The 25,440-nt window shown below is 38.1% G+C and overlaps 1 protein-coding gene across 4 annotated transcripts in view; it reads left to right on the top strand.

Annotated features, from left to right (window-relative positions):
- Window positions 1-22,811, top strand: part of NHSL1 (NHS like 1) — a 295,287-nt gene extending 272,476 nt beyond the window's left edge. For 2 of the 4 annotated variants that reach the window (XM_044002291.1, XM_044002294.1), the window contains exons 5-8: window positions 2,821-2,952; window positions 9,769-13,128; window positions 13,680-13,812; window positions 20,095-22,811. In XM_044002291.1, coding sequence (XP_043858226.1) covers window positions 2,821-2,952; window positions 9,769-13,128; window positions 13,680-13,812; window positions 20,095-20,827 — 4,358 coding nt within the window. In that variant the 3' untranslated portion in view covers window positions 20,828-22,811. The remainder of the gene's footprint in view (window positions 1-2,820; window positions 2,953-9,768; window positions 13,129-13,679; window positions 13,813-20,094) is intronic. The other 2 variants (XM_044002292.1, XM_044002293.1) reach the window with 1 other exon arrangement.
- The last annotated feature ends 2,629 nt before the right edge of the window (window positions 22,812-25,440 follow it).

Here is a 25,440-nt window from a genome sequence, read left to right as displayed (position 1 = left end):
AGAGAAGTTAACGAGTCAAAATGTAAAAGAAAGTGTTGCTTATATTCTGATAGTTTTTGCTTCTAATAATATCCTTGAAGGTTTTGGTTGTCTTTTTTTTTTTTAAGGGAAAAAGAGCTGGAGAAAAATAATGCAACTTTCTATTACCATTTCTGAGTTTTAATGGTATGATAGAAACGAAATATCCAGGGTATTCTAAAAGTCTTCATGCAGTTTTAAACTGTAGTAGCCTAAAATAGCTTTAATGGTTTAAATAAGCTTTAATAGCTTAAAAGTGCATAACGAATTTTGGGACACCCTGTACAGCTATGTGTACATAACACACACACACACACACACACACACACACACACAGAGAGAGAGAGAGAGAGAGAGAGAGAGAGAGAGAGAGAGAGAGAGAGAGAGAGAGAGAGAGATGGGGACAGGAACTTTGATTTCACTGGTATGAGAATTGCAACTTCCAAGTGGTAACCCTCTTCTAATGCAAATTGGCTCTCTGCCACATATGGTTTTAGAGAGATGCCCAGAACCCTAAAAAATTAAATGACTTGGGGCAGCTAGGTGGCGCAGTGGATAGAGCACCGGCCCTGGAGTCAGGAGTACCTGAGTTCAAATCCGGCCTCAGACCTTAACACTTACTAGCTGTGTGACCCTGGGCAAGTCACTTAACCCCAATTGCCTCACTAAAAAAAAAATTTAAATGACTTGCCCAAGGCCACACAGCCAATGATGTGTTATGAGCAGGGCTGAAACTCGTGTCTTCTCAACCTAAATCTGATTCTCCATCTACTCTATTCTACTACCTCTCAATATATGCCATTGTAATGATAGCTATTCTATGTGTATCATTTAACTTACTCAAGTGAATTGATGAACCATGGTTTACCTCTCTCCCAGACTTTCTTTATGTTATTTTTGCATAGTAGTGACTCCTTTAGTCAAAGGTACATCCTGTTATATTCCATTATAACAGGGCCTTCTCAGCACACCTTTCCTTTATCAGGACCAAATTTAGTGACAAAAATAATGGGGGAAAATGGTCTTTGGATAATAATATTGAACTTGGGCTGTCAATCTGCTTTGCTTTTGGGTTTTGTTTTTTGTATTCCATTTTTATGAGATCATTTGTCCTTTATGTTTGTAATAAACCTGGTTTTTTTTTTTTTTTTTTTTTTTTTTGTTTTGTTTTGTTTTGTTTTTAGTGAGGCAATTGGGGTCAAGTGACTTGCCCAGGGTCACACAGCTAGTTAAGTATTAAGTGTCTGAGGCCGGATCTGAACTCAGGAACTCCCGACTCCAGGGCCGGTGCTCCATCCACTGCGCCATCCAGCTGCCCCCAATAAACCTGTTTTTACAAGAGATTTACAGATTTTTGTCATTTCTGTTAGGTGACACAGTAGTGCCTTGACTCAGGAAGATATAAGTTCAAATCTACCTTTAGATACTTGCTAGCTATGTGACCCTGGGCAAGTCACTTAACCTCTGCCTCAAGTTCCTCAACTGTAAATGAGGAAAATAATAGCACTTACCTCTCAGGGCTTTTGTAAGGATCAAATGAGGTAACAGTTATACAGTCTTTAGCAAAGTGCCTGGGGGGCAAGTAGGTGGCTTGGTAGTAGATAAAGCACCCACCTTGGATTCAGGAGGACCTGAGTTCAAATATGACCTCAGATACTTGACACGTACTAGTTGTGTGACCCTGGGCAAGTCACTTAACCTTCATTGCCCCACCGAAACAACAACAACAAAGTAAAGTGCCTGGCACATAGTAACCACTATATAAATGTTAGCTATCGTTATTATTATTTTTTTTAAAAAAATACTTGCTTTGAGTTTTTTGAACTCTTTCATAATTTCCCTGCTTTATAATGATGATAGTAGATGGATGTCATCAGTATTTATATCTAGTACTCAGTTTTTTGAAGAAAATAAGTTGACTAATAGAAAAAAAGAATTTATTCTGAAAGAACTGCTTTTTTAAAAATGGGAGTGGTTTTTGACAGCTCAAAAACTGTATGAGACAGTTACTGCCCCTTTTAAATTTACTTTGTGGCGTGTATGGGCAGTTACACAAACTTAAGCCATAGAAAGTCACGTGGGTCTACCACTAGCATTTCAAGTTTGAATGTAGCATGAACCTAAATGGCTGTATTATTATCAGTTGGGTTTTTTTCAGCTCTGACTACATCCAGCAGTGTTACTGGGTCTCATTGGGGAAAATCACCGTCATTATAAGTCTTTTTATTTCCAGTGAATGTTTTTGGATATCATAAAAATTGCCATATTTACACCAGTTATCCATTGGGACATTCATCTGCTAATTTATAACTTGCTTACTATGTGTGAGGCATTATGCTAGTCAAGGTGGGAGGATATAAAGGTCTTTCTGTCTTCATGGCAATTATAATACTGGAGGATAACAGGAGTGATTGGAACCACATAAGGCAATTCAGTAACAATTCAATAACAAGGGATCCTCTATGTAGAAAATACGGTAACCCTCTTCTAACTTCAAATGTGATAGGAAGACATTTTGCTGCTGCCTTGCCTTGTGTTTGGAAAGTGGTTGGGAGATTCCTTTCTGGTTTTGCTACTTTGGGAAGCACATGGGTACTGAAAGCATGGAAGCCAGCTTCCATGTCATAGTGGGCTTTGTTTCTCTTTTTTTTCCCCCTTAAACCAACATTCTCATCATATGACTGAGCTAACATCATTATTAATGCCTTTTTTCATTTCTACAACAAGCTACTGGAAGAAAGTGCATGGTGTCAGCGTGCTTCAAATTAACTTTGCTTTGCTTGTTCCACTACTCTACATTAGGGGAGAATTTCGACCGCCAAGCCAGCCTTCGGCGGTCTCTAATTTACACAGACACTGTTGTAAGACGACCGAAGAAAGTCAAAAGGAGAAAGACTATAACAGGAATCCCTGACAACATACAAAAGGAGCTAGGTATGGCTCATCAGTACTGTATTTCATTGCTCTTCATCCTCACTGCCTATCATTACTAAACTAATCCCATTTACTCATGCTCATAAAACCAATACAGTCTGATGGCCTATTATGATTCTAGTGGGCTGGGGTCCTTCCTACATGAGGTTTTTTGAAGCAAACTTAATCCATGATTACTGACTAGCTTGGTGAATTTGGGTGAGGTGGTGGACAGAGGAGAGTATTTCTAAAGTCTGAACTGGGATTGTAGAAATTTATATTTACAGCAGTCAGTGCTTTAAGGTTTATAAAGTATTCTCTTCATGTCAACTCAATGAGGTATGTTATCATCTCAGTATTCCTGGGATTTTGAATATTCTCACAGGTATATTTATTATTCAGGATTTAAGATTTCATTTAATTTAAAATTCCATCTTCAGATAAGAAAGGACTATAACTGGATCACTTGGCAATGGTGTTGAAATTGCGTCTTCAATAAAACATATCCAAAACTTAGTTTGAAAATAATTTAGAGAACATTGATTGTATTTCACATACTAGCTACCTCAGTGGACTTATTTGCCAGCAGCAAAATCCATGAAAACAGATATCAACATTTATTAATTTGCCTTTAGGATACTTACAAGTTTTGGGGTTTTTTTACTAACACTATTTTCTTTACCCTGTACTAAAACTTTGTAGGGTTTTTAACCTCTTTTTTCATTTCTACATTTTTCTAAAATGCTTTCAGTATAATTTTAATTTTCCCCTTAATATCTAGAACAACTCTAATCTTATTTTCTGTAATGATGTATGAGAAAGTGATTTTTTTCTAGACTCTAGGAATATCAAAATAGTTCTAGTTTTCCTAATTCTTAACTCTTCTCCCTGTGGATGCTTTTTCTCTAAGTTTCATACTTTGGAAATTGTTTCCTTCCTTTTAAAGCAAATGCTAAAGCCTGATAGCTCTTAAGAATTGCACTGCACTTCCTCAATACTTTGTTATTCCCAGTTTTATCATAACTTGGCAACAAACGGTTCTGCTATAGCATGTATTGTATGTCTTCTTTACATCAAGATCCTAAAACTGGCTTCTGCCAGTAAAAATGAGGGTCTGAAAGAACTGGGCATGGTCCCTAGTTTGTCTTGTTTTAAATAATATAGTCATACTATAATAATACATCCAGTGTGATATAGCTCTTTTTGTACCCCTTTTATTTGAGGCTTTTTAAAAATTCCTGAAGCAAACAAGCTCTGCCTTTTTTCCTTCTAACAAAGAAATTTTCAAAGAAATATTTTGTAGCTTCATCTCCTAGATAGCAAAAATCATGGCTATTACTAACCCAAATCCACATGATTTGATGAAAAATCACTACAAAGGTAAAGGAGTGTTCTTTTCTCATAAGAAAGTGAAGCAGGGCCAAGTGCCCGCAAAACAGTGAAATGAATGGCAGTCATATTTAACTTCTCTATTTTCTTCCTGTCATCCCTCCTCTTTAGGTGTACCACAGTCTATTTAATTGCTTTCTACCCTTTCCCACAGGGACCTTATTCTGAACAGGGTAGATATTGCAATACACTTGCCAGGCTTGCCCTTTTGAGGACACTTGTAACCTCTCCCATCAAAGTGTATCTGCCCCCTCTTTAAAGAACTCACTCCCTACTAAGCAATGGCCAACTAATCTGACAAACTAATATTTATGCAAATGGTTAATTTGTTAATCTCAGATAAGCATTTGAATTTTAACAGATGATTTCTGAAGGAGACGTCTATTATTATAGTCTATTATCCCAAGTCTAACATATTGCATATTGCCTCCATTTGATGCAGATTTCAGCCATTCCATGCCTTAGCACATAGTCATCAGAGAACTCATGGATTCCCTCCCCCACCCAAATGTTTATGATATTTATTGAATCACCAAAAAATTTTGAAAATACTTAAAAGAACATTCTTAGGAAAGGGTGGTGGTGGTAAATAACACTTATAAAAAAGCAGCACTTTGGTCCTTGGATATCACATGCAGAATGCTTCAAGAATGTAGGATGATGATCCTGTGGTGGTGGTGTTGGTATTGTTACTATTGTTCTTGTTTCTTTTGATATCAATCACTGTATTTTATGAATCCAGTGAGCAACAGGTAATCTGTTGTGGGACTTATGCTTCAAGCCTTTCTGGCTTGGTTTAGGACATGTCAGAACTTGGGTTCCTGCCTTCAAGTACCCAGTAGTACCTTTATGAAACATCAGAGCAGGACTCAATAAACAATGGAAAATTTAGGTACTTTGGCAAATGAATGAGAGGAATTTCTTGGATGGGCTGGGTTTTCAGTTGTCATCAAGTCATATCATATAGGCAGTTGCCTACCCATACTCCTGATGTAAGATCTGATGATTGTAGATCAAAATCTGGAGCTTCAGAGGTCATATAGCACATTGTATAGATGAGGAAACTGACTTGCTTCCAGGGATTTACAGGAAGTAGATCACAAATTGGGAATCCAAACCAGCTCCTTTGACTCCAAATCTAGTGCTCTTCTCAGTAGAGGCCAAGTAGCCTGTGCATTATACATAGAAACATTAAGGATGAGAACAGACAGAATTTTGTTAAATACATGCATACATACATGCATACATACATACATACACACACACATACGTACAGGAAAGAGTCTAGAAACAGAGCTATGTAGTTCACCATTACTATCTGAGTATATGGCATTGGACCAAGTAATACCATAAGGCCATTGCTCAGTTCTCTTTTTTGTCCTGTGGGGCCACTTGATGGAACAATATTGTTAGTTAGTTCACAGTGCATCCTACATTCCAGTAATTACATTATGTTCTTTCAGTGAAGGAATGGCATCTAGGTGGCCAGGCTCATAGAACTCAATGGCAAGCAACAAGTTTAATGTACTAAGGGTAATGGATGAAAGTTTCAAAGAAGCAAATTTAGGATTGCTACAAGGGGAGGAGGGGGTACCTTTGTAATCATTAGAACCATCTAAAATAGAATGGGCTGTCTCAGCAAGTAGCATGTCCCCCCTCACTGGATGTCTTCAAGCGCAAGCTAGATAGTCACTTATTGGGTAAATTACAGAGGAGATTCTTGTCATGTATGAGTTGGATTAGACTGCATGTAATGTTCCTCCCAACTTTGAGATTCTATGGAGAGCTGCTAGGAGGAGTGAGGACTGTTATACCCAAGAATACTGAGCTTTACAGTGAAACTGTGGGTGAAGAAGAAGCATTACAACAATAGCCAGAGGTCAATTAAGACTATAAAATCATATTCATTTCCCATAAAAGAGACATCTGCTCTATTTTCTCTCCTAGGGTAAATAGGCTAACTAGAGAATTTGACACTGGGAGTGTGGGAATATATAATATATCTAGATAATTTTCTAGCAGATCAAAATTTAGCAATGTCAAAGATAATTAAAAGATTTCCCATTCCTGTCGTCTTTGGCTATTTCTTTCTCTCTATTGGCTTACACTGTAGACATCTAGGTTTTGAAGCTCTGAATGTTTTGGCTTTTCATTAGCAAAAATATCTTTGTTCACATTTCCCTTGAATAATCAAGGATAATCTCTAAATGTGGCATGGGAAGGAAAGGGTTATGGTAAAATAGCTAAATAAAACAAAAATAGGTAATAATAAATGAATATAATAGGTAAATAAAGACTGTTTAAGACAGTCACTAAGAAAAAATACTTCATTTTAGTGCCTCCATACTGATGATCTGAAAGATGTGTTTTCTGAATATTTTTCCAGTTTCTGACAGATTTGAGCTTTTTAAATCTGAATCAAAACCTTAATTTTTCATATAATAGAATAGGAAGTATATTATATACCAAAGTATTGTAGAGTATTGTAAATCATGTAAATATTCTTTTGAAGAGTCATCATATTTGTTAAAAAATAGGTCATAATTACTATTTTCCCCCAAAGCCTATCTAGAATAGCCCCTGATGATGTCATTTCATCTGTGAATCAAATTACCTAGTGTTCTAAACAAGAAACATGGAAAAGATGATATTTCCATTTAACATCTTTAAAACTATTAAATTTCCATTGAACTGTGGTTACCCTATTTAATATTTTAGCTCTTAATGTGGTATCAGCTATCTTTTAAGTATTAGGTGATTAAGGGATTGAAAAAATAAATCATATTTTAATTTTCTTTTTTAAAATCAGAAGAGGCAGTGTGGTATAGAGGATAAAAAGCTGTCCTCAAAGCCAGGAAGACCTGGGTTCCAACCCTACTTCTGACAGACACAGCCCTTGTGACCCTGGACAAATCGCTTAACTTCTGGGAGCTATAGGTCAGTCATGTCAAACTCAAATGTAAACAGGCGCCACTCAAGAATACAAAAGGATGTCTGTGAGTCTCATATTCTCTTAGGAAGCCACATCTTAATATTATCTCCATTATATTGTATTTATTTTGTTAAACATTTCCCAGTTAAATTTTAATTTGGTTCAGTCCACACTTAGGAGTGTTGTGGGCCACATGTTTGACATCTCTGCTCTAGGCAACTCTAAGACTATGTAAGTTGCAGAAAAGTTGCCCACCTGCATACATGAAGCTTTCTTCACAATGAAAGCACAAGTCCAATCTCTATCCCTGATTCAAAAATCAGAACCATTTTTGCCATCTTTTCCATACATTTCCAAAATGTAGAGGCAGCTCCAGATCAAAGTTCAAGAATACTTTGAGTCAGTTATATTATAATTAACATGAGAGAACTTTTCTAAAGACCTATATAATCTTCTAAAAATATTTGTTTATATATTTCTTGATACTCAGATGAGTAGAATACATTCATGGCATAACAAAATAATTAATGCAGACATTATATATCATGAGCGTAGGTTTGGTTACATAAAATTATAATTGATTTTACTACCATTTTGGAAATTAAGGTTGAATTTGGCTTTAGAATTATGGCCTGAAGCAATGCAGAATATTTTATTTCCCCTTGTAAATAGTTAATATCCTATTTCTAAATTCTTTTAAAGGCAAATACCCAGTATAATTTACTTTTGATGATTCAAAGATAGCTAAAACACTGGCAGAAAAACATATATCCCAAATGTTCATTTTTGGTGGAAATGGGGTACTATGCTTGGATGACTAGAAGTTTAACCCTATGCAGTCATAAAGTCCATTCAGTCACTATCACCATCATTTTCTAATTAAGTGGATGATCCCTTTACCTTTCACTCCCTTTTCCCAAGAATGGATGTCATTTTCCTTCTGTTTTGACATTGGTGACTACTTCCTAGGAAAGACAATATGTTTTCTGACCATATCTCACTTTCAGTGGGATATATGAACGTTCTTTTCCCACCTCTTAGAGAGGACCAAAGATAAAAATTTTCTTCAGTATCATGGTAGGAGGAAAGAAACCAAGCACATTGAGTTGGCATTGTAGGAAGCACTTTTTCCATGTAATATCTAGCATACTGTTGATACAAACTTCCTAATAATATATTTTTCCTATTAACATATTGATATAACCTTTCTATAACTGGGAAGATTTTTAGACTTTTAAACCCAAGATGGATCCACCCCAATGACAACAGTGATGGAGCAAAGCAGAGGTGATGACAGAAGAGTTATTCCAAATCAGAGATGAAAAAATGGATGAGTGATTGTTTAAGTCATAGCTAGTACTGTGTCATGTGAACTGGCAACATAGAAGAGAGTGGTTACTGTTGGTACCAATTCTATCAGATTCTTGCTCAGACAGTAATACAGAATTGGAAAGGGATGTTTATTTCTTACTGTGGTGAACTTCATCCCTATTTATTTTATCTTAGTGATTTCTATGCATTATTTAACTTCTTCATTTCACTTTGGCAAAGTTCCTGGCTCCCTGAATATTTTTTAAACTGCTGGTCTTTCCTGGGAAACTAGAAAGCTTTATGTTTAGCTCTACTTATTCTTACTCCTTCCTCACACCCTCTATGTTTTGTTCCTTGTTTTTAGTTGTAGAATACATTTCTGCTCTGTTTGATGTATAGCTCCAAGAAATAATGAGAATTTGAAGAATTTTTCACTGGATCAGAACTTTGCTTGGCAAAACTTCATCTATTCCTATTCCTTATGCCTCACCAGAAGTCACTTCTTTTTGTCTATAACACAACAGATTGCTATTGAAATTTTGAATGTCACCAACAGATGATTATGGTTTAAGATGGAAAAGAAAATGTTTAAAACACAGATGGGTCTGTAAATCACAGACTTCTCTTCCTCAGGAATGCCTTCTTACATAAAATATTAGTGGCATTAACACTATTTGTGCCAATATGCTTCACAAATGGCATCTGAATAATCAATTATGGCTCAGCCATTTACATATAGCCATGTTTGGGAATAAGGGTTCCAGACCAGTAACCACCCTGTCTGTAGCCATGGAGAAAAGAGTATTTCTCTTTGTCCTGGAGGTGTGGAAATAGACCAGGTTTTTTTTGGTTGGGTTTAAGTGATCTGTGAGATATTTATTATCTTCATAGGATTTAAGGGGCTTTGGTTACTGAGCTCTGAACATAGTACTCAAGTCTATCAGAGAATGTAAAAATAAAGGAAGAGAGAGATACATAACTACATGATGAGCTTTTCCCCTAGCAATTGCCAATGGATACTTGAACTGCTTTAAATGTCAATGGAAGGGGAGAAAAAAATCAAATAAAAAACAGGCTATTTTGTTAAAATTGTCCAAGAATCAGGGCAAATGGCTTTTGTACTGGATGTATATTAGGGGAAAGGTGATGAACCCAATCGTCATTTTGTTTTCAGGTTAATAACTGTTTTTCTGCTTTATCTCCAGCTACTGGTATGAGCCAGAATGACTTCCGTGGTCACTCGATGTATGTCCCAGACCACTACTCCACACTAGGAAGGCTTGACAACTATAGATCTGTCATTCAGCGTTCTGAAACCCGGGACTCCAGCTGTCAGACTGATGAAGTGAAAGTTGTGCCACCTTCAATGAGAAGAATCAGGGCCCAAAAGGGGCAAGGTATTGCTGCCCAGATGAGCCAGTTCTCTATCTCATCAGGGAATATGTCAGTGATGAGTGATTCTGCAGGCGTTGTGTTTCCTTCACGACTACACAATGATGGAGGTTTCCATAGCCTTCCTCGTCCTGGAACAAGAGTATCCCTTCAGCCACTAGAGCCACCACAGGGCGGTGTTAACCCTACAGAGGACTTGGCTAGGATTCTCTCCTATCAGATAGGTAAGCTACAAGTTGATGAGAGCCTTGAGCATGTGAGATGTAGCTCAAGGTCTGGGGCATTATCAAGGCCCAAATCTGAAGAGTTGAGGCATTTTGAAAGTGAAAAAACAAGCCCAGCCTGTGTTGTTTCTCCTCATGCAACCTACTCTACCAGCCTCATAGCAAATGCCACAATTTCTTCATCATCAGAGGTTATTGCTATTCACACAGTCCAGAATACTGGCCAATTGGACAGCAAAATCACCAGCTCATTATCTTATGCAAAGATGATGAAGTCTAGAGACAATCTTGCCACCAGCAGTGCCATCAAAGATGATCCTCAGTCTTCCAGGGGTAACTGGAGTGAGAGTAGCTCTACTCGACATTCACAGACCAGCAATGTGGTCATGATGGTGCCCCTCTGTGACTCAGATGTCTCTCTGAGTGCTCCAGGAAGCAAGGAGAATGGCTCCCGGAATGTTTCCTATAACTGCAGAAACAACCTGAATTGTTTAAGCCTTTCCCAGGATAGTGATGGCAAGAGTGAGTCCAGTTACTCAGGTGATAGAACACATAGTATCACAGAGTCCTGGGAATATAAAGCCTCAGGTAATGAGAGGGCATCCCCACACAAGCCACTTTGTATTACTCCTGGCTATTCTACTCCTGCTAGTAACATGAGCAGCAGCAGTTTAGACCAGGCCTCAGTCAAAGAGGACGCAAGTTCTGTCTACTCAGTAGAACATGATGGCTTCTACACTTCCATGCATATGGATTCTGGACTAAAATCAGGAGATCAGTGCAATAGCAGTGATGGCTTTGGGAACCCCAGGCACAGTGTGATTAATGTTTTTGATGGTAAAGCCCAGAAAAACCAAGGTGACCAGTCACAACACTGTGATAAATCTCTGCCACGAAATATTTCCTTAAAGAAAGCAAAGAAACCTCCCCTTCCACCTTTCAGAACAGACTCCCTTCGAAGGTCCCCCAAGAAAAAAACCCAGCCCAATGGGCAGGTGCTCAATGAGACTCTGATTGCAACCCTCCAGCATTCCCTGCAATTAAATCTGCAGCGTAAAGACAGTAGCTCACCTTCCCAAAGCCCCTGTAGCGATTATGAGGATCCATGGCCCCTTCGTTCACGCAGCCAGAGCACGGTCAGCACAAGCAGCAGCATGGTGTCAGCCACAACACCAAATGTATACTCCCTCTGTGCGGTCACACCATCTCAGAGTGACACAAGCAGTGTCAAGTCGGAGTATGGAGATCCTTGGGGTTATTATATCGACTACACTGGCATGCAGGAAGATCAGGGGAAATCTAGTGGTACATGCCCACCTAACACTGTGGCCCCATTGTGTGATTTTGCCACCAGCCATCTCCAGGATGGGTCCAGGACGCCTGTTCCACAAGTGTCTGGTGGACTGGCCAAACCAAAGAACACTTCTCCAGAGAAATCTCACAGGGTCACTTCCCCATCTAGTGGCTATTCCAGTCAGTCAAATACCCCTACAGCGCTTACCCCAGTGCCTGTCTTTTTAAAATCCATCTCACCAGGAAATGGAAAATCAAAGTTGAAGCCTAAAGTGCCTGAAAGAAAATCTTCTCTAATCTCTTCAGTATCCATCTCTTCATCTTCAACTTCTCTTTCTTCCAATACTTCAACTGAAGGCAGTGTGAATATGAAGAAGTTAGATTCAGCCATAGGCACTCCTCCCATTCCTCCTCTTGATCACTCCCCTCTCCCTCCTCCTCCTCCTCCTCTAGCAGATGCCTTGGAGCCATCCACTGTACAACACTCCCCCATTTTCCCTCCACCACCACCAGAAGTCCTTGCTTCTTCCTTCCTTCCAACTGATACATGCTTTCCTCTTCCCCCCACATCCTTCAGTATGCCAGATTCAGCTGCTTCCTTGCCACCTCCTCCTTCATCTCTCTCTCCCCCTTCAGTTCCTCCACCTGCTCCACCTCTTGACCCCAAGTTGATGAAAGAAGCTTGGCCTTCTTTTAAAAAGTGTAGCCAGCAGGATTCTTCCTGTGCTGTATTTAAACAGCCTCTCACCAAGGAAGAAACCACTAAACCACCAATGCCCCTAATAACCACTAAAGCATTACAGATGGTACGGTTGAGGCCTGTGAAAAAGCCCCCAGGAACATCAGGAGCACAGCCAGGCAAACCAGCTTCTGAAACGGAATCTCAGGAAAATAATTCTGTGGTGCCACAGGGTCCTTTAAAGCTATCTTCTACCTTGAAACACAGAGAGAGTATCAATGGAGTAGACAGCAGCAAAGCCCAGAATGTCCCCGTTAAAAACACGCTTCCTTCTCCTGCAAAGGGCTCGTGTTGGGGTCAGCACAGCAGGGCAGCTGAGCTTGCCACCCTTCAAAGGTATGGAGATGCAGCTCATTCTGTCCCAGGCTCTGAAGCATCCTTTTCAGGAACAAATGCTGAGGAAGGCATGCAGCCTTCTGGGCAGGATGAAGAATCTCCTGTCCTCGGAACTGCATTGCTCCAGGAGCAGCCCAGCTCTCCAAAAAAGACACATGGCTCCTCACCCTGCAGGAAACCACCTCCTATTTCAAAGAAGCCCAAACTGTTCCTCATCGTGCCACCTCCGCATGTAGATTTCACAGCAGAGAAAACAACCAAAGTGAATGAAAGTGGCAGCAGCCCAGCCAGGGGAGAGGTGGTCGACGTGAATGGCAAGGAGGCGGAAGAGGGTTGTGCAGCAGGACCTGGTTCTGCTGAGACAGACTTTGGGAGCTTGGAGCCAGAGGGAGGAGCTGCAGGATCCACCTTCCTTGCAGGAGTGGAAGTGGATGTCTACATGGTACAGCCTGATGCATCACCAGCTAAAGGAGCTCCCAAGCAGGAGGAGCCAAGCACTTCAGATGAAGGCAGCAGGATAGAAAGCAGTGAAGACAGTGGTGGTAACGTGGGCAGTCCCCCCTCTCAAGAGGATGAAAACAGTAAGTCTCGTTTTCTTGTCCTCTCTTTGCCAATGTGTACTTGAACTCACTCACTCGAGTTTGGGACTTTTAGACCTAGGACTGAGGGGTGTGAGATTAGATTGAAATATTTAATATAGTGTTGCTTAGAGTTCCTACAGTGCCTTGTAGAGACTTCTCATTTTTTTCTTGAGAAAAATTAGATTTAAAAACAATCTCAGTAAAAGCAATAAAGTAGGGAATCAGAGGCTATGTAAAGCATTTTCATACTGTATCTAAATTATAGTCATAAGGATTTGTTAAAAAAAGGTTTAATTGAGGCATTGGAGTTTCATGGAGTTTTATATGGGAATTATTATCTGTCATGCCATTTCTTTAATTGTCCCACCTCACCGTTTTTCCTCTGTTCTTAGTGAAAATCATGCTGTTAAAAAAAATACTGTAAACCACAGTGCCTGTATTCCTATGTCTCTTGCATTTTTTGAGTAGTAATGAAGATTATTTTAATAGCTTAAAGACTGAAATTCCAAAACAGTCCTGTGTTAATTATGTGTGTTCCTTCTCCTCTGCAGTTGGGGTATTTGAGACTGACATGGTATGTACTTTCCCTGGACCATGCAGTAGCCTTAAGGAAGATGGAGGTGATGAGGTGACAACTCCAAGTAGACCCAGGACCACAGAAGATCTTTTTGCCGCTATCCACAGGTACCTAGAAACTATTTCCCTTTAAGTGCTTATAACAACTTCCACTTTTGCCTTTCTGAATGTCCCAGCTTATTATCAGGAAAAAATTAACATTTGTGAATCCTGCTTAGATTTCTGACTTAATGTATCTCTTTATTATTGGTAATCATGATAATAAAATTATATTTTATTTCTTATGATCCAAAAAACAAAGTTTGCTTTGGTAATATAATTTATCTATAAATTCTCTGTTCTAAAATTACATCTTGAGGTTCTCTCTTCAGTATCTTTTGTGATTCTTTGCCTGACTAACTTCACTGTTGATTTTGTCTGTGTCTCTATTTCCATTTCCTTCTTTCCCTCCAACTCCTTTACTCTCTGCTGCTTTTATGGTGCAGTTTGGGACAGAGATTCAACACATGCCTCCTGGCAAGCATGACATACACTGGCAAGTAACACCGACTGTCAGTCATATGACAAAATATATGACAAGAGCTGGATTATAGATTGTCATAATCCAGTGGAGGATGAGATGTGGAATGAGTGGCTTGGTGTCCTGTGGTTTGAATGAACTTAGTACTTTGGTATATTATTCACTTCCCATCTACAGATTAGAGTTCTTAATTTTTAGTTTTGTGCCAAATCAGGTTTTTTTTTTTTCAGGTAACTTGCAGGTAGCAACAAAAGTAGATGTCTTTTAAGCAGAAAGAAAGCATAGTTTGTTAAAAATGGATTTTGAGGTATACTACTAGTGCCATCTACTGGATTCAGAGGGTTTTTTAAAAATAGGAATTTTTTAAGTGTTTCAATTTTTATATGCATTTTGCATATACTTTTTGAAGTAAATACAAGTTAGACTTGAAATTTTACTCAATATATCATTTTTCTTGCCTCCTGATGACCTTGAATATCAAAGCATTTTAGTTACCCCACATGAGTTGCCTATCATACATATTTTCAGTTTTCTGTTATGTAAAATGACATTACATGAATTGTCTCTTGTTCAAAAGACAATTTCATGAGATAAAAGATACTGTTCTGCCTACATCCAAGTTCCTTATATAATATAAGCACATCCCATTTTGGAGAATACCAAAATAATATTCCGTATAAATTAAAGCTAATGAATAAAATTGTTTTTAAAAATTATGATAAGAGATTACAACCCAAATCTAGACCTTCTCAGTTGCAAAGTAATGCTCTTCACCTATAAGATTCAGCCATTAGAAAAAAAATTCTAGCAGGTACTAAAATTGTCTCTTCAACATTTCATTCCTCTTCCCTTTAGTTACCAAAGGACAACCCCAGGGAAATTAGAAAGAAGCATGCTCTGAGTCTAAAACCAATGGCACTAATAACCAGCCCACAAGCTTGCAAAGAACATTGGATCAGAGTTAAAAGGCTACAATTTGACTTGTTCATTTGGAATGTTTTTTCCTGAGCACAAATTGCTTGGACTCAATGGGGAAACCTGACCTTTAATGTCATGTTAAATAAGTACTTTTCCTAAAAAGCTAATGTTTTCCCTGGCATGTTTTCCAACTGTTGCAGACTCAAGTAAGAATTCTAACTCTACCACTTGCTACCGATATGCCCTCAGACAAAGCACTTCAACATCATGGCTGTCAGTTTGCTCATCTCGAAAGGGAGAAAGTTGGACTAGATGACCTAAAGAGGCTGTTCTACTTCTAAATCTATGATCTTTTTATTTGTTTTCTTGACCTTAACTAAACACCAAAATAGAATGTTTCTCTTCCTAATGATTCATTCGCATGTGAAGATGTGAAAACAAGCTTATACATTTGATATCCTGTAGAAATGTTGTAAATGCCTAAATAAAAGGCCATATATATCCTGAGTGTAGCTCGTGACTAAAAAATCAAATATGTGTATTGTCAGCTTCATGAATAGCATAGCCGTGCTGTAATTTATCCTCAGAAACAATAAGAATTCATCTAAATGATGTGGATAAGATAGTTAATATTTTTTAAACAGAAGCCAGACTCTATATTAAAAGGAAAGAAAAAAAAAGAAAGATTGATTCTCTGAGTGCACAGACTTCAGATAGCAATTTCATAATGCATATCAACCAAGTTTAGATTTAAAGCCAGATGGAAAATAGAGCACCCAAGGAGGTGTGATTTTTTTTCACATTTATTGAAGCAAATAATTTCTAAGCCAATATTAGCTAAGTAGGCTTTTAAAGTCATTTTGTTTTTTAAAAACCACACATATAATATTAATCATTTTGTTGAGTTTCAATGGTTAGACATTGACTATTCTATTATTGCATTTTATTTTTAGCTTTTAAAAACTGATGCAATATTAATGTTTAGGCAGTAAGCAATCTCTATTATAAGTGAAGTATTATATTAGGAAAAACCTAGCTTACAATTATATAAGGATTTGCAGTTTACAAAGTACTTTCTTCAGAATTATGTGAAGTAACTTGTGCACACATTGTATCCTTTTTTTGGATAAAGAAACTGAGGCTCAGAGTTGTAAATTCATGCCATGCTCAAGACTCAAACCCAAATCTTTGTATCTCAATTCTAGTGTGTTTCCAACTATACCATTAATCTAAACTTGTGATTAAAAAACAAAAACAAAAAGTAGTATTGTATAACTGTGCTTTATTTTCTGGCATTATGTTATCTGAGCAAAGCATTTAATCCAGTTTTGCTAACAATTAACTGACTAAGGAAAGACTAAGAGTCACTCCTAGCCAACAGTGAAATGCTGCAACAAGAGAGACCATATTGAAATAGTTTGTATTTTTAAAACCATTTGAATAAAGAAAATTGAAATTTGATCTTTCTTAAAATAGGGTTCTCAACAATTAAAATAGCAAGGTATTATTTGAAATACACATTCAGTGTTCATATAAGTAATAATTGGTGAAATGCCCTAATTAAATATTAACAGAGATTAAATTGTGTTAGATACTTGTATAAGTTAAGTCCATTGGACAGAACAGAAAAGCCTCTAGAAAGTGAAATTAATTTATTCTGCATACCCACTTAACATTTATAGAAAACAAAGTAATAGCAAACCCACGCCAGAAATAAAGCAAAGGACAATGCTACTTTGAGGAGACAGTGGAGAAGGAATATGTCAGTAAGTAGTATAGTTATTAATTCATGGAAGGATGTTGTCCTATAATCTTATTGATCTAAGACAAGGGTTTTTAACCTTGTTTTGTGTCCTTAGCCTCTTTGGCAATATGATAAGGCCTTAGACTTTTTCTTAGAATAATATGCATAAAGTAATACACATTGCAAAAGAAACTAATAATATCAAAATATAATTATAAAATATTTATTAAAAACAAATCCATGTATCCTAGGTTAATTGTCCTAAGACATTAATGGGGGGTGGAGCAAGTCTTTAATTATGCATTGGATTGTTGAAGTGATATTCCTTGTGACAAACAAGTAAAATTAAGCAAAACCATTGAATACTCTAATGAATGAGAGAAATGTCAGAAAATGTGTACCTTATCACATACCTGTAGTCAGTAGGCCAGTCCACTAAGACGTGGGAAACATACTTCATCATCAGTCCCCTTAAATCATAATAGACTAGTGGCATCAATTAGAGTTTTAAAGCTTTTCAATGTCGTTTTACTTTAATTATTACTGGGCTACTTTTCTTCTCCCCATTTTCCAGCTCTTTGGTTGGTAATAATGAAGAGTGAACATTCTATAAAAACCAAATCCCTGAAAGCTCGAAATGAATTCTTCATACCTCCCTTCTGTTCCATAGAGCATACAGCAGCAGAATAGCATTGGTGTCTGTCTTCCCTAGTATTGGAATTTTAAGGTGGAAAGGATTTTCCTGATCATCTAGATAGGTTCCTTGCCTGATGCTGTATTTCAGACTTGCATTTGAAGATTACATTACAACTATCCATGATTTTATAAATGTGTAACTAAAATACATTACAACTTTTTTAAAAAGAGTGGATCCTATTTTAAAGCACTAGAAACATAAAGGAGCTTGAAATTTAAAGGATATCATAGTAAATCTTTTTACATTCCCTAACGCCTTGATTTATCTATTTTGTAAATCTGTGTTTTTTTTTTAAATTTCAGTCATACAGTACTAAAATTGTTAATTATTTCTTGGTGAAAACAATATTAAGCAATATGACATGACATAGCTGGGTTATTTTTTAAACTTTATATAGTTTGGTAAGAATGTACTATAACAATGAAAGTATGAAACAAGGTTGGTTGGAACAGCCTTATAAGGGATTTAATAGTATTAGGTTTGCTTAAACTGAGACACAAATATACTCGGCTTTAATTATGCATTAGATTGTTGAAATGATATTTAAGGAAGAACAGCAAAAAGACAGGATTCTGTTTAGTCAGCTAATAGTCTCTCTACACCAATAGAAATAGAAGTCATATCCATATAAATAACCAAGGTAATAAAGTCCAAATGAGATTATGCATAAATCAACCGATTTTCATGAACTAGCTTTGAAATGAAAGCCTCTGGTACAAATGTCTGCCTGTATTCCCCTTAGACCTCTAGTTCCCTAACCCCTCCAGGGTAGTTAGGATATCTTAGGTTAGGTGTTGAATTTCGGTATGCTCTTGTAATTTCACATCTGTGCTCCTAAGAAATGGCTTCCCAGATTTTAGGCTTAGTTCTAGAAATTCAGAAAGTCCAGTTCAATTTTAGTTAGTCAATAAACATTTCTTAAGTGCTTACTATATGGTAGGCACTGTGTTATGTACTGGGGATAGAAAGAAAGATTGGTCTTCACAGTCCCTATTCTCAAAGAGCTCACAGTCCATTAAGGAAGACATGTAAACAACCATGGGCAAGTAAGCTATATAGGGGATAAATGGGGAATAATCAGTAAAGGGAAAGCACTGAAGTAAGGGGGAATCAAGAAAGGCATCTTGTAAAAGATGAGATTTTAGTTGGGATTTGGACGAAGCCTGGGGATACAAGAGGCAGAATTAGAGTGCATTGCTAACCTGGAGGATATCTAGTAAAAAGAGTTTAGGGATGGAGTGTCTTGTTCAAGGGACAGCATGGGGGCTTGTGTTACCGGATCACAGAGTAGATGAGGAAGAGGCATAAGTTGTAAAAATACTGGAAGGGCAGCTAGGTGGCGCAGTGGATAAAGTACCAGCCCTAGATTCAGGAAGACCTGAGTTCAAATATGGCCTCAGACACTTGACCCTTGCTAGCTGTGTGACATTGGCCAAGTCACTTAACCCTCTTTGCTCCGCAATTGAAAAAAAATAATAATAAAAATACTGGAAAGGTGAGAGGGGGGACCAGGTTATGAAGGGCTTTGAATGCCAAACATCCTAGATGTGATAGGGAGCCACTGGAGTTTATTGAGTAGAGAGAGAGGTGACATGGTCACACCTGCACTTTAGGAAAATCATTTTAATAGCTGAGTGGAGGAAGAACTGCAATGGGGAGCGACTTGTGGTAGGCAGGCCCACCAGCAGCCATTGTGACTCATAGGAAACCTCCGTATGCAGAGTTGCCTTGCCAGGAGTCCTTGGTAGTGAAGGTAGTTCAGGACTAGGTTGTGCACTGGACCTGACCTAGTCCAGACTGTGAACCAAACTGGAAAAGAACTAGAGGAGGAAAGAACTGATATAATGCAAAGGCATGAGGTGGTTTGCATTATATTACCATGAGATTCAATTATATATAAATTCTTTAAGGAATTTTTTTGGTGCAAAAAACATAGGATTGAAGTCAATGTTTGAATCCCAACACTGGTACTTATTATCTTTGTTAGCCTGGGCAAATCAACTTAATCTCACTCAGCCTCAATGTTCTCATCTGTAAGAAAAGGATAATAATATTTATCACTTACTTCACAGGATTGTGGTAAGGATCAACTGAGATAATTTGGGGTGTCCCAAAAGTCTAAGTGAAGTTTGTTGGGTTTTTTTTTTTAAGCAAACCAACTGGTATACCCTGTATATATAATTTCACTTTGTAAACTAGAAAACCATTATGTATATATGTCTATTGGTATTGAAAAAAAGAGGTCAGATGACACCTCAAGTCTTCAGTGATTGAGAATGTGTTGCTACATTGTGAATCCATGTAGAATAACATATTTTTAAAAATTTTTATTTTTAATGGGCCTATGAGGGTTAAGTGACTTGCCCAGGGTCACACATCTAGTAACTGTCAAGTGTCTGAGGTTGGATTTGAACTCAGGTCATCCTGAATTCAGGGCCAGTGCTTTATCCACTGCGCCACCTAGCTGCCCCTGAATAATGTATTTTTAAAACATTCATTCTTACATTTCAGATCTAAACGAAAAGTCCTTGGCCGGAAGGATTCCGACGACGATCATTCCCGAAACCATTCCCCATCACCCCCAGTGACACCCACTGGTGCTGCCCCCAGCCTGGCTTCCCTTAAACAGGCGGGATCAATACAGAGAAGCATTCGTAAAAGTAGTACTAGCAGTGACAACTTCAAAGCTCTGCTGCTGAAAAAGGGGAGCCGGACAGATACCAGCTCTCGAATGTCGGCAGCTGAGATGCTGAAGAACACAGACCCAAGGTTTCACCGATCCAGGTCAGAGCCCTCAGCAGACACCCCTGACAGCCCCTCAAGCTGTTCTCCGAACAAGAGCAGGAGGGCCCAAGAGGAGTGGGCCAAGAATGAAGGCCTGATGCCAAGGAGTCTGTCCTTCTCTGGCACTAGGTATGGCCGGAGCCGGACGCCACCTTCTGCAGCAAGCAGCAGGTATAGCATGAGGAACAGAATTCAAAGCAGTCCCATGACTGTCATTTCCGAGGGTGAAGGAGAAGCAATGGAACTCACAGAGAGCAGAATGCATCGGACTTCAGGAGTTGGGCGGGAAAAAGAAATGGATGGATTTACTGGGAATGAAATGGACGCTAGTGATCTTTCCTATTCTGAAGAGCATGACTCCATGGGGGCCCAGGCTCCTAACCATTTTGATACAACGGAAAAGGCAGTTAGTAAGGCTCTATCAGGACCATGTAGAAGTTCTTTAAGGGAAGAGAGTTAGGTATCTAGGACAAATGTATTTTCCACATTAGTATTCCATGTGATATGCATAGGGGATAAAGTATAGGTACCAGGAGCAATCCCAGGTTGGTACCATTCACTTTGCTGAGTGCTGATTACACTCTGTGTTCATGCTGCATGCCGGATCATTGCTGGCTTTACATGGTAGAGGAAGGTCATATAGGACTTACATGTATCTGTGCCCGCTGGCTTTAAAATCAAGTAGAAGCTTAACTTCAAAAAGTCCTTTCTGGGGAAAACTTTTCCTAGGTGCTGGGGACATAAGGGTATATGTGCATTTGGGGAGACTTTTTTTTTGTTATTGGTAAGAAAGTGTAAGAGCAAAGAGGTCAACCTAGGTAAACTGGAAGTTTCTGGGACACAAGATGGTTGTTACTTTTAAAGTATATTTATTAAGGTTAGTGAGTTCCATAAGCAGGAAAAGGTGAGAGGTGATGGCATGGCTAATTCTGGAACCAAACAAACCATATGAATATATATGCATGTGTGCTTTGGAGTTTAAGCATGTCATGGTTAACATAGAGAAGCTGGGAGAGGGTTGGTTCATTGGTTCAGGTACTTTTTTCTGGGAAAAAAAAGATGTTTTTTTTCTTTTTTGTAAAAATGACAAAAGTGTGTGAAAATGGCACCACTAAAACTTGGTGTCTGCTGCTATGCAGCCACCTACCCATACAGCCTTCCACCTGATTTTTAGAAGGTATGTGTGTGTTTTTGAATGAATTTCCTCCTTGAATAGAAACTTACACAACCCTGGAGAAAATTGAAATGACTTACTGTAGATATGCAAAAAGACTCTCGTGGTAATAAAAAAAGGAATCAGAGTCAGTGACATACTACTAAAGTTGAAATGTTCTGTTTATAAATAATTTCCAAAATTAAATTTAAAAGCTTGCACTACAAAACTGTGGGTAGAGATTTTCCTCTATTTTTTGCCAGAATTTAGTTTCTATTGGGCAGTTTCTCATTTGGTAACTTTTGGTCATACCAAAGAATAAGTTATGGCTGTTTCTTTCTAAGTTGCCTGCGGTATTCTTTTAAAAATTTTCATAATATAGAAAGGTCTATCTTAATTGGCCTGTATATTAAAAATGATACTTGGAAAAAATGCTGAGTAGTTCTTCTTAGTAAAGAAAAAGTGGCTGAAATTGGCATGTTGAATTGAGCTCTTGAGTTATACTAGGAAGTTTTAAAATTGAAAAACAAGACTTTATATTAATTGGCTTGTGTAGTTTTTATATTGTATGTAAATAACTGAGGTTGTTAATTACATTTTTAATCTTCCCCAACTTAGAACTTATCCATTTTTAGTATGTGGGGCAAAAGTATGTAGATTTATTTATTTTAGGGAGATATGCTTGTAACCCCCACCTCTTCCATCCTCCCTGTCCTTTGTAAGTCATGTAAATTCAGGACCTTCACTAATGCCTTTTTTAGCAGAGGGATCCAAGAAGACTATGCGGTGATACTTATCTCAAATAAAATGAGGCAACCAATTGTTATCTTGTCTTTCATATGAAAATATCTTTCTAGATCTGCATTAATGTTTCTTTCATCTCTCCATCCAACATCTCTACCCTAGGCACTTCATAGTCATATCAGGAAATCATAATCATACCAGCCAAACAGAAGTCCAATGTATCTTTGAGAATAGTCTGACAGATATGTCTAGGCTCCTTCCATCTTTTGTAGAATTGTCTTATTTCCAGCTGGGAAGCCATGAGGACCTCATATTGTTCAACAATAGAAGCGCTTTATGATGTTTCCACAGAAGGCATGAGGGTCCTACAGTCTGAATTCTTAGAAGGTAGTAGTAGTTCCTTCGTATGATAAAATTTAAGCAATCTTCTGTAAGATCAGAAATGTTTGAATATTGGAACCCACTACTCAATCAATAAATTACCTACCTTGAAGATAAAGTTGATAACAAACCTCATTAAGGGATTATCAGATTTTTCTAAAATTGTACAAATACACTATTTAAACTTGCTTTAATAAAAACAAAGTAAAGTGATATTTTAAAATGTTCTTCCTCCTGTGTGTTGACCACAATGATGGTGTTGTAATGGGGAAAGTTGTGTTTTACACATTTATCAAATGTTTTGCTTGAATGAAGAAGAAGAGAACAGCAACCGACACTAGAAGGTTCCATCGGGAGGAGGCAACCCAACACTGAGGAGCCAGGAAAGGCCATGAACACTGGGCTGGTAGGTGCCATCCAAATGGGAAAGAACAGCAAAAAAAACCCCCAAAACCCCTATGTAGTCTAAGTAACAGGTAGAAATAACATATGGAAGCATTTGGCCCTTTCTGGCTGCTGGTATTAGACGGAGGGGCTTTCCACAGGTATACAGAGAATTTAAGGCAACAAGGACCTAGGTTCAATCAATGTTCTAGGTATGCTGAGAAGGCAGCATGGTGTGGTAAATAGAGAAAGCCTTCAGGGCCAGGAAGGCCCAGGTTCCCATCTCTGAAATATACTGGCTTTTTAATGCTGGAGAAGTAACAGCCTTTCAATGAGCTACGCAATAACATTTTGTCTGTGATTACAGAGAAGCTGCCAACCTGCTTCAGTATAGTTTCTTAACCTGGGAATTCTCTGTACATGTGAAATGACAGGTATAATCCTTAACTCTATTGAGATATTCCAAGATCTCTCTAGCATTAATTAGCTTGCTTCCTGTGCTCTTTGATATCTTGAGGATACCAAACATTTTTGCTACTGGACTTAGTCATACTGTAAAACTGGACAAAGACAAATTTTTACATCCCCCGCCTTCAGCGCTAAGACCTTTAAATGCCAAGTAGTCACAGATTGATCCTAGGGTCATCAAAGCTCCTTCCCATAGAACTATAGAGAACAGAAAATAACCAGTCTTTATAAGACTACTTGATCTATCAGTTGAATAATAGCATCCACTAGACATCACTAATCTAGTAGCACATCTCTAAACTCTACCCTAACCACTTCTTTCAAAAAGTAATTTACATAGCGCATCATGGTTTACCAAGCATTTAACTTATGTTACCTCTTTTGCTCCTTACTATGCCTTTTTAAGGGACTACCAATATATTATTCTCATTTTACAGATAATGAAGCAGGTTCAAAGTCTCCCAGTACCTTTCCTGTAGTCACCCTCTAGCAAGGGTTGGAAGTAGTTATGTCCCTAACATCTTCACTGGCTCCAAGATCAGCCTTCTACCCTTGTGCTATTCAGGGTTGAGCAGCATTTGAAATCTTTCCATTATATTGGGGATGTTTTGTAGGGAATTATGCCAATCATTTGGACAAAAATTATTGGCTGACATGGTAAATTTCAGTGGCAGAAAAAAAAGGCAACCATGAGAATGCTTTTTTTCTCTCACCCCCAGCTGCCTCACACACACACATATACAAACACAAACTTCTATTCTGATCCATAGGCAGTCTAAGATGATGATATTATTAATGCTGTCTTAAAACAGAGGAGAAAAATGCTATCGATGACTTGAGGCTAATCACTGCCTGGGTGGCAGAGGCTCCAGGGATGAGACACACAAGGGCTTCATAAGACCTTTCACAGAAGAAACACTTTCCTGTTTTATGAGGTAGGGAAAGATTGTTTCAGCCAAGCAGAAGTACAATACTTGTGTTCAAGTATGGATTCTATATCTAACATTTAGAATTCAACCAGGCAAAAAAAAAAAATGTTCAGCTACACGCTATAACTTGTCTAGTGGAGATCAAGTGAGGTCAACACAGAAACTTGCAGACTAGAAACATATAACTGAGGTTGCCCCCCTCCTTGTTTTTTCTCATTCTCTCCATCAGTTACTAATTATGGGTTTTCTGCTTATACCTTATGCTGTAGGCATAAGCCCCGCCCCCCCAAAAAAGTTCAAAATTAGTAATTTCATCCAGGCCAAATTATGAAAAAATAAGTTTGAAAAAAATCTATCTATGATCTGGTGTAGAGGCAGGCAGGATAGACTGAAGGAAATGGGTCTCTTAAGTTAGGGGAAAAAGGCCAGGTTTGAGTAACCTGGAGAGATTGCCATGGGGACCAAAAATCCTTAGTATATCTTACAATCTTGCTCCTCCGGATGCTATTTGGATTGGATCACTTTAGGAGGCTGAAAAATGCCAGGTGGCATTGTTGATTATTATCCAATATTAAATTGGGTAATCTAAATAGTTAATAGAAAGACACTATTTCCCTGGTTCCTTGTATGTTAAATTAATAGGATCTTGGGGCAGCTAGGTGGTGCAGTGGATAGAGCACCGGCCCTGGAGTCAGGAGTACCTGAGTTCCAATCCAGCCTCAGACACTTAACACTTACTAGCTGTGTGACCCTGGGCAAGTCACTTAACCCCAACTGCCTCACTAAAAAAAAAAATTAATAGGATCTTGCTCTTTATTAGGAATAAATACTATTTTAAATAAGAATAGTATGTATGTACAGATATGTGTGTATATATATAATCTATATATTGCCTGTTAGAATCAGTCACATCCCAGGAATATCTCTGTATATTCACTGGTAGCAACAGAAGGAATTATTCACTGTGGAGGGAGCTTTCAGACTACTCTCAGTAAATAAAACTAATTAACATTT

The sequence above is a fragment of the Dromiciops gliroides genome, chromosome 4 (genome assembly GCF_019393635.1).
Source record: "Dromiciops gliroides isolate mDroGli1 chromosome 4, mDroGli1.pri, whole genome shotgun sequence".
In the NCBI taxonomy this organism is placed as follows: Eukaryota; Metazoa; Chordata; class Mammalia; order Microbiotheria; family Microbiotheriidae; genus Dromiciops; species Dromiciops gliroides.
This window is presented reverse-complemented; position numbering and strand designations above follow the sequence as displayed.